The 15,421-nt window shown below is 39.6% G+C and overlaps 1 protein-coding gene across 1 annotated transcript in view; it reads left to right on the plus strand.

Moving 5' to 3' along the window:
• The window catches only part of LOC124623056 (alpha-glucosidase-like), a 237,237-nt gene that overhangs the window by 124,383 nt on the left and 97,433 nt on the right, over positions 1 to 15,421 (plus strand). The window contains exon 8 of the mRNA XM_047148849.1: positions 12,158 to 12,444. Coding sequence (XP_047004805.1) covers positions 12,158 to 12,444 — 287 coding nt within the window. The remainder of the gene's footprint in view (positions 1 to 12,157; positions 12,445 to 15,421) is intronic.

Consider the following 15,421-nt stretch of genomic DNA (forward strand, 5'->3'; position numbering starts at 1 on the left):
GGCAAAGAGTTTGAGCAGAGATGTCAGTTGAGGTGGAAGTACAGAGGCAAAGCTGTTGTTGAATGACGGGTGAGGTATGAGTGGCAGCAACTTGAAATTAGTGGAGGTTGAGGCGTGGTGGGTAACCCATATCCTTTCGTCTTTCCCTCTCCTTCCCTCTTTCCTGATGAAGCAACAGTGGGTTGCGAAAGCTTGAACTTTGTGTGTGTGTTTGCATTTTTTAGTGTCTCTATCAACATACCAACACTTTCATTTGGTAAGTTACATCATCTTTGTTTTTAGATGTATAAATATATGAATGTACACAACTGACAACATCCATACATTTTAAAATGTCCATGGATGGCTAAATAAATAAATAAATATTACATGAGGCCGCTTTCATTTTCTCTGCCTGCAATTGAAGACCTTCTTTGGCAACTTCTCAGATCTGTTTCACTTTATTAACAGTGTCAGAAGTTATCAGCATCTCATCACAACCATCAGCTGGTGTCGGTGTCTCATTAACTGTCATCAAATCTTGTGTCTCTGGTGCTTCCTCACCCTCTGCAGGCGCATTTTAAACCTCTGTTCCTTCTGTTCCATTTCTTGATTCACTGGCATCAATTCCTTGGTCATCATTTTCAATTTTCTGTGAGTCAGAGGAAGTGGTGTTTAATATTGTTTCCAAGTCTTCTTTAGTGTTTATATTTTTTATTAACTCACGTGGAACAACTGAGGTCACAATGCCCATTTTCATTGGAACCCCAAAAATGGCTTCATAAGGTGGACATCTGATCCATTCATGATAAGCCTTATTTTTCATTGCTTGCACAAACCTCACCGCTTCAGACCATTTTGAAGTTTAATTTGTTTCCATCCAAGTTGATAACATATTTTTGATATCTTGATTTGCAGTTTTGACTGGTCCCTGAGACTGATTGTGCCTCAGATTCCCATGGAATATCTTCATATAACTCCTCAACTCACACAAACTTTGAATGACGTGGTTACAAAACTCTCTACCATTATTAGAACGATGGATACTAGGGGCACCAAAGGTGGTAAAAATTTCAAAAGATGATATGCTACTTCATCAGCCATTTTCAACATTAAAGTGCACAGAGGATAACAAATTTTGTCAGATGATCTTGTTATACAAGTATGACTTTGACTTATTGTCTGGGTTTGCCCGCATATTGATTAAGTCAATTTGGCATCATGAATTCATTTCACTGTGTGTGAAAGGTTTCACTACAACACTCCTTTTCAATGCTTTTTGCTTTTTCTGTCATGGTTCACATAATTTCAAATAAGTAACAACTGATTCAACAGTCACACTTTTGTACTCACTATTCAGTTTGACAATCATCTGCGATCGGCCACCATGGCCTATAGCAATGTGGGTCTCATGTAATATGTTGAACAGTTCATAAAAATGAACATAATAATGAATTTATTCTTTTCCAGCAGACACCGGTGCTATGAGTTCTCTTTACCTCCGATGTTGAGAATATCATATCACTTCAAACACCTGTAGTGAAAAGCTTTTTTATTGGAAACAATTTTTTGCATTTTTCACTTTACTTAACAGAATATTATACTGCTCAGCAGTTACATAAATATTGTTGTCCTTCTTCTTATTCACTGATTCACTTAAAATTTCATAAAATCTGTTACACATAACATCACTCATTCTGAAGCAAAGCTGCAAAAGACACACCAATAAAACGAGTTGCAAAAATGACCATACGCATGATGCTTGACACAGAGTGAAACTACGCAGCGGCGAGCAGACAGAGAACTCATAACTGCCGGTAAAGAAACTTATCTGAACAGAAAACTGGCAACAATGAAACTTGTCTGAACCTGCACGATGGAGGTGGGAATCTTTGATACAGCTTTTACCAGTTTGCATTGGTAAATTCTAAGATTCACCAACGTCTCTCCGTAAAAGTTCAAAATCTATGCGTATAATGTAAATTTCAGACTATACCATACCACAATGATAAATCTTAGGTTTCACCAGTTAATTCTATGATGTACCAATTATCTTACTTTTACAGTAACATTCATGTTATAACCCCTTTTAACACACTTTCAATTCGATTCAACTGCTATTGCCAGTCATTTGGCATGTCTCACAGAATTACAATGTCATTGGGAAACTGCCTAGTTTTTTTTATTCTCTTTAAACTTTAATTCTCTTTCCAAATTTCTCATTCATTTCCTTTATTGTTAAGTAACATTAAACAATAAATAAGGCAGTATTAGAACAGGTGAGCCACACCTGCCAGTCAGAAACTGTAATCTCTATGACAAAGGGGACAATGAATACTATACAGGATTGCTGATCCTCCTCATGAAACTGTGGCCCACTGTTTCAGAATGGACCATAGCCTAATCAGTCTGGATGAAGTCAGTGGTCCTTACTCTGACAGCACTGGTACATTCTGGTCATGTCATCTCATCCTGGTGGTCACTAAGCCATTGAAATGGAGTTATTTCCATTGAGGCATCATGAACATCAGGCATTTCTTTGTGTTCCTTGTTTAATAAACACCCATTATAGATCTGCACTGCAGGAATATGTCAGGGATTCCTGTAAAGTACACAGATAATGTCTCTGTACTTTTGTCTTTTTGATGTAGGACCATCATTCCCAGTTTAGTTGGTCATGTTTGACAAGTGATGTAGCATTTTTAGCCAAATTACCTTTTTATTAATTTTTCTGAGAGGCTTAATTTCCACTCAGGTGTAAAAGTCCATACTTGGTTGTAGTGTACAGGTTGATATTTGCTGTTATGATGTTCACAGTCCTTATCTTGGACATTCAAGATTCATGTTCATTCCAGCTGTATTGCTTCTTTAGTTCACATGAAGAACTGTTTCATGTCATCAATGTCACCATCCTCAGGCTGAAACAGACACAAAATATCCATTATTTTTTCAGCTTGTTGGCCTTGGATCATAAAACACGAAACTCATAGTGTCTTGCTTTGCTGTCTAATATACAAATGTCACAAAAAGCAATATTGCATCTTGGTCCTCTGTTTGAGATCAATGTATCTCTGTAAGTGTCTTATCAAAATGTTCCATGAGGCCATTCATCTGTGTGTGGTTTACAGTTGTCATCTTATGGATGATGCTGCATCATTAAATTACTTCTGAGGCCAGTCTTGATTGGAACACTTCTCCTCTATGCTCTTCAGTAATTCAGGATCTTCCCTTTTGCAGCTGCAATATTTTGTAGTTCTGTGATGACTGTATTATTACCAGTGCTACAATGTTCTTCAAATAGATTCTGAAAAAGGCAGTAGAAACATTATGCTTCCATCCAACTTTGTACACTAGAGTGTCATTGCATTCCTACTTGACAGTTGCTAAGGGATGGAGGAATTGTTGGACAGAAATAGTCACACACAATGATGGATGACATGAAACACAGTGCATAAGTAACAGAGAATAGTAGAGGTGGAGTGATATATTAATAATGAAAAATGGTACAGATTTCACCACATGGGAAAGCAGGCTAACAGATATAAATAACTTCCATGTTTGACACAGGTCAGACTTCCCACATAAACATCAATATCAGACTCTTAGTTACGAACCCACTCTCATTGGACACAAACAAACATTTTGAACTTGTTATTCATACTATGTTGAGGAGTCCTTTGGGGATATTGTCCCACTGCTCTCTCCAGGTGGATTTCAGTTACTGCATGGTTCAGGGAAGGGACGTTCATTTAGAAACACATTTACCAAGAGCGTCCCAGGCATCTTCTGTAGGATTTAGGTCTGCAGAGTATGCACGCCATTCCATTTGTTCAATGTCTTCAATTTTCAGTGTATTTGACACATCAGAAGTCCTATTTGGGCATTCGTTGTCATCCACAAACAGAATGTCAGGACATACTGCACCACTAAACAGTCATGATCGAGAATAATCTCCCTGCAATATCATTGTGCTGTAATAGTTCCTCACATTGAGATATTCAGTGGTGTTTAGTCATTGTGCATAATACCTGCACACACCATAGTGCCTAGTCCATACCAATGACATTCATGAAAATTCTGTGATGTGTAACATGTTCCCATATCTTTCCACACTAACTGGTGGGAAGAATCATTTGCCAGAGTGAAGCAGGATTCATTGAAGAATGTCACTCTAGACCACTGTTTTTGACCTAACCAACATGCTCTCTACACTTTTGGTATTGGTGTGGTTGAAGTGAGATGCATTTAACAGGCTTCTCAGCAGGCAAACCAGCCTGATTTACTCATCCTGAAATGGTTCTGGCAAAGACACATGTACTGGTAGTAGTTGCAAGGGTTGCAGCGATCTATCTAGGAGTAAGATATCTGTTCCTTTTTAACACTAGGGTAGCATATCAATCCTCTTGCAGCACAGTGATCCATCTACAACCACTAGCATGCTTTTTCATAGCATTTCTACTTTCAGCAACCTTTTTTAATTGGGAGATGACACTTTGACACACCAACTGCTGTGTCAAATTAGTGACACTTTGAGCAGCTTTAAGCCATGTAAATGCTTATCCACAATTGTAGGCACTCAAATGATGCCTTGCAGACGTGTTGCCACACCACACAGAATGTCATACTAATTAGTTCCACAACAACCTTTGTCTAACACTGTACAGCATGAACTATTTAATACATACAGAGTGTTCATGTTTGCTATAATTAACACATCCATCCTCTACATTTCCTTTTGCCATCATTGGTCTGGTATTCCATAGCAATTGTCAGTTGTTCTGTAGCAATTGGCAGTTGTTCCTTAGTAAGAGTCAGCTATTCCTTGGTGATTGTCAAGCAGTGCAGATCTGGAACTTACTCACAGCCTAAATAATTTCTAGGCATTCATTCTCAGCCATAAAATAGTTCTTCTAGGCTTCGAGGGTATCCTGGTGGTATAAACAATTATTCAACTTGCTGGATATGCACTAGAATTGCACCAGTACTGCAACTGCTGATTCTTGTCTCAACACTCTCATCCAAAAGTGCAAAACATGATGAAGCTGTCAGTCCCCCCTGAAGCATACAGACCTGAAGGATACAGAGTGATCATTTTACTCCTTGGTCCCAGAAAATTAGGTGCCTTTTCACAGCAGTTCTTACATGGCCATACCTTGCAACTGAAATCCTTTGTGGAACATTTGTAGCAGGAATACATGTGTGTCTTGAATGTGCCAAGTAGTGGAAAACTTTGTTATGGATCATACTTTTTCTGGGTCTGGACAGACTTTATTTCTGTTCATCAGGTGACTCACAATTTTTGTTTTTTCAATGAGGCAGAGGAACTTTCTCAGATTCAGGCAAAGATTGCATTATGGACACATTTCAGTACATTTTTCAAGTGACCTAGATGCTCTTAAAAGGTCTTCAAGAACACAGCAACATCATACAGGTAGCATAGACATCCTGCCCATTTAAGAAATCAAAGCAGGCTGTCCATCAAGCATTGAAGTATAACTGAAGCATTGTACAGAAAAAACAGCACAACTTTGAGCTCACAGGCCATTGAATGTAACAAAAACTATATTTTTATAGTTAGCCTCATCAACTTGATCTGCTGGTAGCCAGTATACATATCCATAGTTGAGAAATATTTTGCTTTCATCACATAGTCCTAGGTGGTCAATGTGTGGTAATGGGTATATGTCCTTTTTCATGACTGTGTTCAGTTGCTGGTAATTGAAACAGAAACACAATGTGCTATCTTTCTTCTTTGTGATGATGACAGGAGAAGACCAAGGACTCTTCAATGACTGAATGATGTCTCACATCACCATCTCCACTTCCTTCTGACTTATCTGTTGTTCAGTTGGAGGCACCCTATATGAGCACTAGTCGATTGCCAGAGTGTTGATATGTTGTTTCACATTGGGCCAACTAGTGTGCCTCACCTACACTCCATATTTTAATGCTTTCAAAATTTGATGCAGAATGGCCAGTACCCACCAACAATGAGTCAATGATGCAGAATGGCCAGTACCCACCAACAATGAGTCAATCATTGAATGCAGAACACTCTCCTGCATTGCTTATGTGCATGATGTGTATACAGCAATATAACTTTGCCAGTGGTGAATGATGCCCTCAATCTCACAAACGTGTGCAGCCACACAAGGCTCTTCTTGATAGCAACATGGTAAAGACTATTACCACACAGTCATCAAGCTTGACTGTAATCTAGCAGCTGTATGCAGACCAGACTGCATGGAGCCCCCTGCAAATACAGCACACTGATACCTTCAGTTCACCACCACATCAGACTGTGGTATATTGAGTACACTACATACACTAGATCATAAAGTTCCTAAAACAATTACCCAACTCTAAAGTATACAAATTTTACACTGTATCAAATCATAGAAATTGTGTCAAAGACAGCTGACCATTGTTGAATTGATATATCACCTGGAGAAATGTCTGAAGTTCAAATCTATCATCATCTTACAGATTGTAAGATCTGTCACTGTAAATAATAAAATCCTCGCAGATGAGAAACTGAATAAAATTTGTCTCTGCCCCACATCAGCATGTGATTCGTGGGTAAGTGGATATCCTTATTCACAGCTTTATGTGCAGAAATGCTACCACAATATCAGCATCACAAACTGGCAATTATAAATCAAACAAATCCAAATTATATCAAAGTGAAGGGAGTCATTTATCCTGAGAAGCACTGATATGCATACACTGAAAACACTTTGGCAACATGGATTACAGAACACACATTGACTTACATAATACAGATCATTGTGCTAACTTAACGATTATTAGTCCTACATTGAACATGAGCTTCAGAAGATAAGAACTAAGGAAAAATATCAAAAAATGTACAGTAACACAGTGCAAATTATGTTGCCAATGCTGTGCTCTGTTATCTGATTGTTTGCAGATCTCTCTTTGAATACTCTCAGGACTGATAATTACACTGCTGCTGAATGACTTCATGTTATAACAAATTCTCTTGGCTTGCTTCCTACAAAATTATGACAACCCAGTATGGTCTGTTATGATGCAAGACATGGAGCCTGTTCCATAGTGACCGATCTTTTCATGTCTCTGCAGTCTTCCATCCTGCAATATCTTTGATTGTCAGTGAGTGACAGGGCCTCAAAGTGACAACAGGTGTTCTAATTGCCAAAATGTTCAGTTAGAATGTGATGCACAGTTGTTTTAGCAATTCTAGTGAGCTCTTCAACTGAGCTGGTAGATGTGCAACAATCATTTTGAAGAATTTTAGCCAACATTTTCTTCAACTCAAACTGTTTATGATACTCCTGAATGCCGATTATCTTTAAAGCTCTCTCTGCTATCAACAAACCTTGCACACCACTTAAAACCATTTAATGACCCACTGATTCATTACCATAAGCAGTTTGCATAATTTCAGATGTGTTTGTTAGGCTTTTGCCCAATTGAAAATAAAACTTAATGTTTGTACGTTGCTCCCTTCATGATCAAAGTTCAAAACATACTGTTAAAATTTAAAACAGATAGTAGTCAAAATACCATGCTAGTTAATTCACAAACTGGTTCACAGATGGCATTAGTAGTTACATGAATGTAAAATCATTTACCTTTCCTGTGGGATGGACTGTGTACTTCCAGCTATTGTGGTTTGACATTAACAGACATCATAAACCCTTGTATCTCTTGTTCAACTATGTGTGATACAGGGTTCTGATGGTGTTTCAAGACTGCCATCAAAATGATGTTCATAAGTCTCTAAAATGGCTTTCAGCACACTCTTTTCCAAGGCATTGCCTTGATGTGCTGGCAGCAACTGAAGAAGTCCTCTGTTGTGGAAACATTTCTTTTTTTTAAAAAAAATGCATGATACACTGTGTGATCAAAAGTATCCGGACACCTGGCTGTAAATAACTTACAAGTTATGGCATCCTCCATCAGTAATTTTGGAATTTAACATGGTGTTGGCCCTCCCTTAGCCTTGATGACAGCTTCCACTCTTGCAGGCATACATTCAATCAGGTGCTGGAAGAGTTTTTGGGGAATGGCAGCCCGTTCTTCATGGAGTGCAGCATTGAGGAGAGGTATTGATGTCAGTCAGTGTTGCCTGGCATGATCGGCATTCCAAAACATCCCAAAGGTATTCTAAAGGATTCAGGTCAGGACTCTGTGCAGGCCAGTCCATTACAGGGATGTTTAATGTCGTGTAACCACTCCACCACAGGCCGTGCATTATGAACAGGTGCTCTGTCATGTTGAAAGAAGCAATAGCCATCCCCGAATTGCTCTTCAACAGTGGGAAGCAAGAAGGTGCTTAAAACATCAATGGAGGCCTGTGCTGTGATAGTGCCATGCAAAACAACAAGGGGTGCAAGCCCTCTCCATGAAAAACACAACCACACCATAACACTACCACCTCTGAATTTTACTGTTGGTACTACACATGCTGGGAGATGACGTTCACCGGGCATTCGTCATACCCACACCCTGCCATCAGACTGCCACATTGTGTACCGTGATTTGTCACTCCACACAAAGTTTTTCCGCTGTTCAATCGTCCAATGTTTACACATCTTACACCAAGCGAGGCGTCGTTTCGCATTTACCAGCATGATGTATGGCTTATGAGTAGCCACTTGACCATGAAATCCAAGTTTTCTCACCTTCCGCTTAACTGTCATAGTAATTGCATTGGATCCTGATGCAGTTTGGAATTCCTGGTTGATGGTCTGGATAGATGTTTGCCTATTACACATTATGACCCTCTTCAACTGTTGGTGGTTTCTGTCAGTCAACAGATGAGGTCGGCCTGTATGCTTTTGTGATGTACGCATCCCTTCACATTCCACTTCACTATCACATTGGAACAGTGGACCTAGGGATGTTCAGGAGTGTGGAAATCTCACACACAGATGTAAGACCGAAGTGACACCCAATCACCTGACCACGCTCGAAGTCTGTGAGTTCCACGGAGCACCCCATTCTGCTCTCTCATGATGTCTAAAGACTACTGAGGTCACTGATATGGAGTACTTAACAGTAGGTAGCAGCACACTGTACCTGATATGAAAAATGTATGTTTTTGGGGGTGTCTGGATACTTTTGATCACATTGATCCTTCATTGAGGGTAAAACTTGTTGGCTTCCACTTTAATCACATTTACTGTGTAATACAACCAAAAACAATGTAGACCTGTTACTGGTTTTCACCAAATGTTGCCTTTATTTCTGTCTGAAATTTGTCCCAGCTTTTGAACATTACCATTTCATTCTCAAATTACTGCCATGGTGTGCTGTACAAGCAAGGTTGACATTGACAAAACCACACCATATCATCATAACCATTTTATTTACTGACACAGTCAAATTCCTTTAACCATATCCTGGCAGTATCTTCATAAAACATTAGTGGAACTTGATGTACCTCTGACTCACTGATGCTGAAAGTATCCACTGGTACCTTGACAATGAATGCACACCATCAGAGGATTGTGGTATTTGTATTTGGGTTCTTACTCATCAAGGTGACATATATTGTATAGCCTTACTGGAGCCATGGCAATGTCAGTATCCAATATACCTGATGTTGCCAGCAAACTATGTCATGCTGAAGCCAGGATCAAGAACAGGGTGAGGCAGTCAAATGGGAAGATACAAAAAATTTACATGAATTGGAGCATATTTCCTCTTTATTTTCATGAGTCTAGTATACATGAGTTTACCATGAGAGTTACCATTTTTGAATATGCTATTACTCAGATGGCATCATTGGTTTTGTACACTTTGTTACAGCCTGATAATGAATCCACCCACAACAGTGCGTAACATATCTGATTCCCTTCTACAGATCATCTCTGGTTCTTGGGTGGATTTCTGGAGAACTTTGGACTTGAGGTAACCTCAGAAGAAAAAAGTGTTGGGTTGATAAATCTGGTGAATGGGAAAGCCACAGAATATCACAAATTGTGCTGATGAGACAACCAGGAAATGTTAGCCTAAGCAGATCTACTTACTCTGCGGAAGTATCGCTTGTTGCAGCATCCTGCTGGACAAGTGTTTCTTCATCTGGATCATAGGGATTGAGTGCTGGTAGAGAAACTGTTATCTTCATTTTAGCATAACCTTCAGAGTTTACTGTCACTGTGTCTAGCTTCAAAAAATAAGATCCGATTATTGCCAAGATGATAATGTGCATCAAATTGTTACTTTGTCTAAATGGAAAGGAGTTTAAGGGAGACAATGTGGGTTTTCATTAGACCATTTTTGAAAGTTCACCTTGTTGACAAAACCATTAAGGTGAAATTGGGCTTTATCACTTATCTAAAACCTGTGAACTATCACTTAATTTTCTCTGGAAACATGAAACACTGCTTGGCAAAAGCATATGCAGTTACTGTAATCTTGAAGTTGAAGGATTTTCACAACCTACATCTTATATTGATGGTAGCGGAGACTGTAATCTTACCCTCCCACACATCACTATTAAAATTCTCTGACTATAAAAGTTTCGAAAACTTCAAAAGTCATAAGATATACAAAAGAAGCACTTATTACTTATCTTCATTTTCTCTTCTTCTTGTTGTTGGCTCTAATTCTTGTATCTAGCAGTACATTCTTGCAGCTGAAATTTTTATTTATGACATTGTGGGTTCCTGATGAATGAATAACTGATGAAGATTTGCCTATATATTTCTTTTATTTTATCCCATTCTTATATATCACACTAACTTCACAGGCTCCACTTTCATAAAACCTTCAATTACATTGTTGTTGACAAGATTAGCAAAATACATGTGTTTCCATTAGAGACATGCCACTACTATTAACATTCTACAGTATTCACAATATTCCAAAGAGTTTAAAAAGCAAAAAAGTTTGCAAACTTTCTTAACAAAAGAAGGATTTTCACTAAAATATATCATTATTTTGTAAATGAATCCAGAAATAAATTTAATAATTAGTATTAGATTGTGCAATTAATAATATGAATTTCAAGTATTCCAGAAATTTCATAATTTTGAATATGTTTAAAGAAAGAATAATTTTAACTGTTCATACAGAGTACTAATAAATTAATTTCTTTTTATACATTTTAGTCTGAAATATAATACATCTTATACAAAATCATATGAAGCTCATTCAGTTAAACAGCTGAGATAATGTTCACCTACACAAGAATCAGTAGTATAAATGGTATCATTTATTTATATAAAAAAAGGTAATGTTAGAGGAGGGTGTCCCATTACAAGATCATTCATTAGAATCATTCCCACTGATTGCCTGCTGAGACCAAGTTCTGTGCTCTGCCACTTAGCTGGTTTTCACAGACTTCTTCATAAAACTGTACACAATAATCAATATTCTCCGGGGTTCAGCTTGTTTTTACGCTATTGCCTCTTCTTTTTTTAGTGTTACCAGTGACTTCAAAGTTTCTCTTCCAAAGGTTGATAGTACTGGAAGGTGGCATGGGAGTCAGTATATGTAAACTCTTAACAGAAAGCACAATGAGCTCCAACAAAACTATCCAAGTTCTTGTAACACATTTTTACAATAAATGCACATTGCACACCTGACAAATGCTCAATAGCTACTAAGACTTCCACTTGTCTATACACCTATGGTCAAATCCCCCACACCCATAACCCAATCCACCACAACATTCAGCCAGTCCTCAAATCTTCCCATTTATCTACCTTACATGTTCACCTTTAGTATTTACAAGAACAGGGTCAACAACAAGAATCAACACTCCAGACTGAGAGCATGTTTGTTGAGCACACACCATGTACACACAATGCTGAACTGCTTGCTCCAATAAGAGTGCCTCATTTACACATACATGGAATGTTCCAGCTAGTTACATAAATTAAGTCTAATTACTTTCAGGAAATTACAAAGCTAACAATATCTACCCACTTTCCATGACAGGTGACATACAGTGCATGGCAATATTTAATCATTTTTGTATGTGTCTGTTAGCTGTGTGAGGAGTTGTGCCCACTGGACAACCATCTGTCTCTTTGTGGATTGATTACCTTTCTGAATAAATATTTCTTTTTATAGATGTCCAGGTTATTCTAATCTTCTTCAGAGAGCCTTCTTGTCTTGAGTAGTTATTTAACATCAACAAAAATGCCAGTGTCCATTCAATAGAAATTTGCCATTGTTGTTACAGGATTTTCCTTGGGACTCAACATGCCTCTGGGATTCAATTTTGGGCCTATCTTTGGGCAATGAAAGTGCACAGCCTTTACAGGACATTGCCCCCTTTCTGAACTCAAGTTTGCTAACTGGCAGAAAAGTGGTGGTGTCAATTCCATCTGCAGCATGTATCAACTGTAGTGTTCCAGAAACTGGTCTGGTTCATTCAGAGAATGGCTCACAGATTTATAGTGGGCTGTACATGGGAGAAGAAGTTGTATATCCAGACTGGACAATGGAGGAGGCCAGGCAATGGTTCAGGTGTGTTTGAGTTCCTATTTTTAATGCTGAAATTCAATAAACTCCGTGACCAAGTGCTGAAACAACAATGTGCTCATTGTTATTTTGAATCTGCTGTTTGCACGAACATGTTTGTACTAATGCTTTTCAGCCACTATTTACAATGACCAAAGTGGATACTGGATGCTTACCTGTTCATCTCTAATATTTTCTCATAATAAGAGCGCTTCTGTAATGCCATAACTATGATACTCATCAAATACACTCTGAGCTGAAGAAGCGGTTACTGTCTTTGTATGTTAATTCTGTTACACTGCCTCACTACTGATGTAGAGGAATGAGGACCTTCCTCAGTTGGGCACTCTGATACTTTTACAAGCATGTTTTTAACTTGAAATAAAAATCTATATCTATATTGTGACTCAAAGAAATAGAAGAGATTGAGAACATGTGCCAAATATCTCATTTGGAAGCCAAAAAGTACTTGTTCACTTGCCTGAGTGACCAAAACAACATTTCCTACCTCCCATAGGAGCAGAAGTATGTGTGAAAAGAGTTTTTCAACCCATTGCATATATGCTGCAAGTGTGTTGTGCAGGTAGTATTGGCATGCATTGCAGGACATACACATGTGGATGGGTGTGGCAGAGAGAGGCACAAGAAGAAGATAGATAGTGAGGGGGAGAGGACCAAGAAAGGGGGAGGGAAGATGTACAGAGAGAGGGGGATGAGAAGATGTACAGAGAGAGAGAGGAGAGAGAGAGAGAGAGAGAGAGAGAGAGAGAGAGAGAGAGAGAGAGAGAGAGAGAGAGAGAGAGAGGGGTGGGGGGGGGGGGGGTGGGAAGAAGAGATGGTCAGATGATCAGAGGGGGGGAAATGGAGATGACAGAAAGAGAGGGGGGGGGGAGGGAAGAATATGGATGCAGAAAGCAGGATGAGGAGATGGACAATGAGAGGTGAAGGAGGATATGGACAGAGAAAGGGGGAGAAGAAGGAGATGGACAGACAGAGGGGAGGAGGAGATGCACAGAGATGGGAGGAGGGGGACTGACACAGACATGGGGAAGAGATGATGTACAGAGGGATGGGGGAGGAGGATATGGGCAGAGAGACAGGGAGGAGGCGATAGATAGATGAAGGAGGAGGAGGAGAAGATGTGCAGAGAGAGGGAGAGGAGGGTGAGGTACAGGAGGCTCATGGAAAATGGGGAGGGGCAGTGGGCAGGTGGAAAAGGAAGAGGGGAGGAGGATATGGATTTTCAGCAGGCCAGGAGGACATAGAAACTGAGAGAGGAGATGAGGATATGGACAGAGAAAGAGCGAGAAGTAGACGTACAGAGAGGGGGAAGTGGATGAGATACACAGAGAGATTGTAGGAGAAGATGGAAAGAGATAAGGAGCAGAAGAGATGAACAGAGAGATGGGGAAGAAGGCACTGAAAAGAGAGGGGGGAGGAGGAGATGGACAAAGAGAAAGGTGGACGAGGTGATGGACACAGAGAGAGGGGGAGGAGGAGATAGAGAGACAGGGAGAGTGGGGAGTAAATGATGGACAGACAGAGATAGGAGGAAGAGATGGCCAGATAGAGGAAGGAGGAGGAAATGGACACATGTGGAGGGGGCAACAGGAGATGGTCAGAGAGGGCAGGAGGAGGTGGACAGAGAGCAAGAGGAGGAGAAGGTAGACATATGTGCTGGGTAGGAGGACATGGACAGAGAGAGGGGAGGAGGAATTTGGTAGATACAGTGTAGAGGAGGAAATTGAAAGGGAGGGAGGGTAGGGGAGTTGGACTAGGGAGGTGGAGACAGGTAGAATAAATGGGGAATAGGAGATGGAAAGAGAAAGAGGATGAGGAGGGGATAATCAGAGAGAAGGTGAGAAGGAAATGGTCAGAGAGAGAGGGGGAGGAGGGATTGGACAGAGAGAGGGGAAGGAGAGGAGTTGGACAGAATGAAGGGGAGGGGGAAATAGACAGACAAGAAGGAGGAGGATAAGGAGGAGGAGATGATGGACAGATAGTGAGGTGGTAGGAAAATATGGATAGAGAGATGGTAGAAAGAGAAAATGGACAGAGAAGGGTGAGGATGAGATCGTCATAGAGATGGGGAGGAAGAGATGGACAAAGGTAGGGGCTGTGGACATGGAAAGATGGGAAGGAAGGCACAGAAAGAGAAATGGTGAAGGGGGAAATGGACAAAGAAAGGGGGAGGATAGACAGACAGGTGGTACACATATTATATGGACCATGGATACATGTAACATGGTAACAACACACCCAATATTCAAAACGGCATGAGGGAAGCCCTCACTGTAGACAACGCCTTAGATAGCTTTCAGCTGGGAAGCGCTATTGGCTACAAAATCAAAATGGTATCCATCAGTCAAGTACCAGCAAAGCAGAGGTGTTCACAAATTCACCTCATCTGATGTCATGTTGAGACCTGAAATTGTATATCTATTTTTGACAACATTCGCATCAATTTTTTTTTTTTTCAAAAATCACATCTATTTTTGTCAAAATACACATTTATTTTTTGTTTGTAAATGATTAGATGCTCAAATTTAAAAGGTTGTCATGCTATGTGGGTGGAGACAAATATGTTATCTGTTAAAAAAAGTGCTGATTGGGAACTTTTTGAGTAGAATGTTTGGTTTTGCAAAAACTTCAACACCCTTTTTCTTCCAAACTGCCCTCCCTTTCCTTTCTTCTGTTATTACACTTTCAAAAAAAGATTGTTATCTTGAAAAGCAGTAGCATTTTCCTGCTGGTGAACTGAAAGTGTCTCCTACTTAAGATGTTTCTGGACACTGTTTGTCTTTTCCCAACCAATTCCATGATTACAAAATCAGCAGAATATTAATTTTGACCTTTTGTGAACATTCATAGCTGTGCAAACCATGCTTCTGTTTGACAACTTTATAGATAGAACTAGCAAGGCACTTTGCATAGCAGCAGAACCATAAGTAACTATTTTAATGTTAAGGGAAGAATTTTGGGA

Source organism: Schistocerca americana, chromosome 7 (genome assembly GCF_021461395.2).
Source record: "Schistocerca americana isolate TAMUIC-IGC-003095 chromosome 7, iqSchAmer2.1, whole genome shotgun sequence".
Taxonomy (NCBI): domain Eukaryota; kingdom Metazoa; phylum Arthropoda; class Insecta; order Orthoptera; family Acrididae; genus Schistocerca; species Schistocerca americana.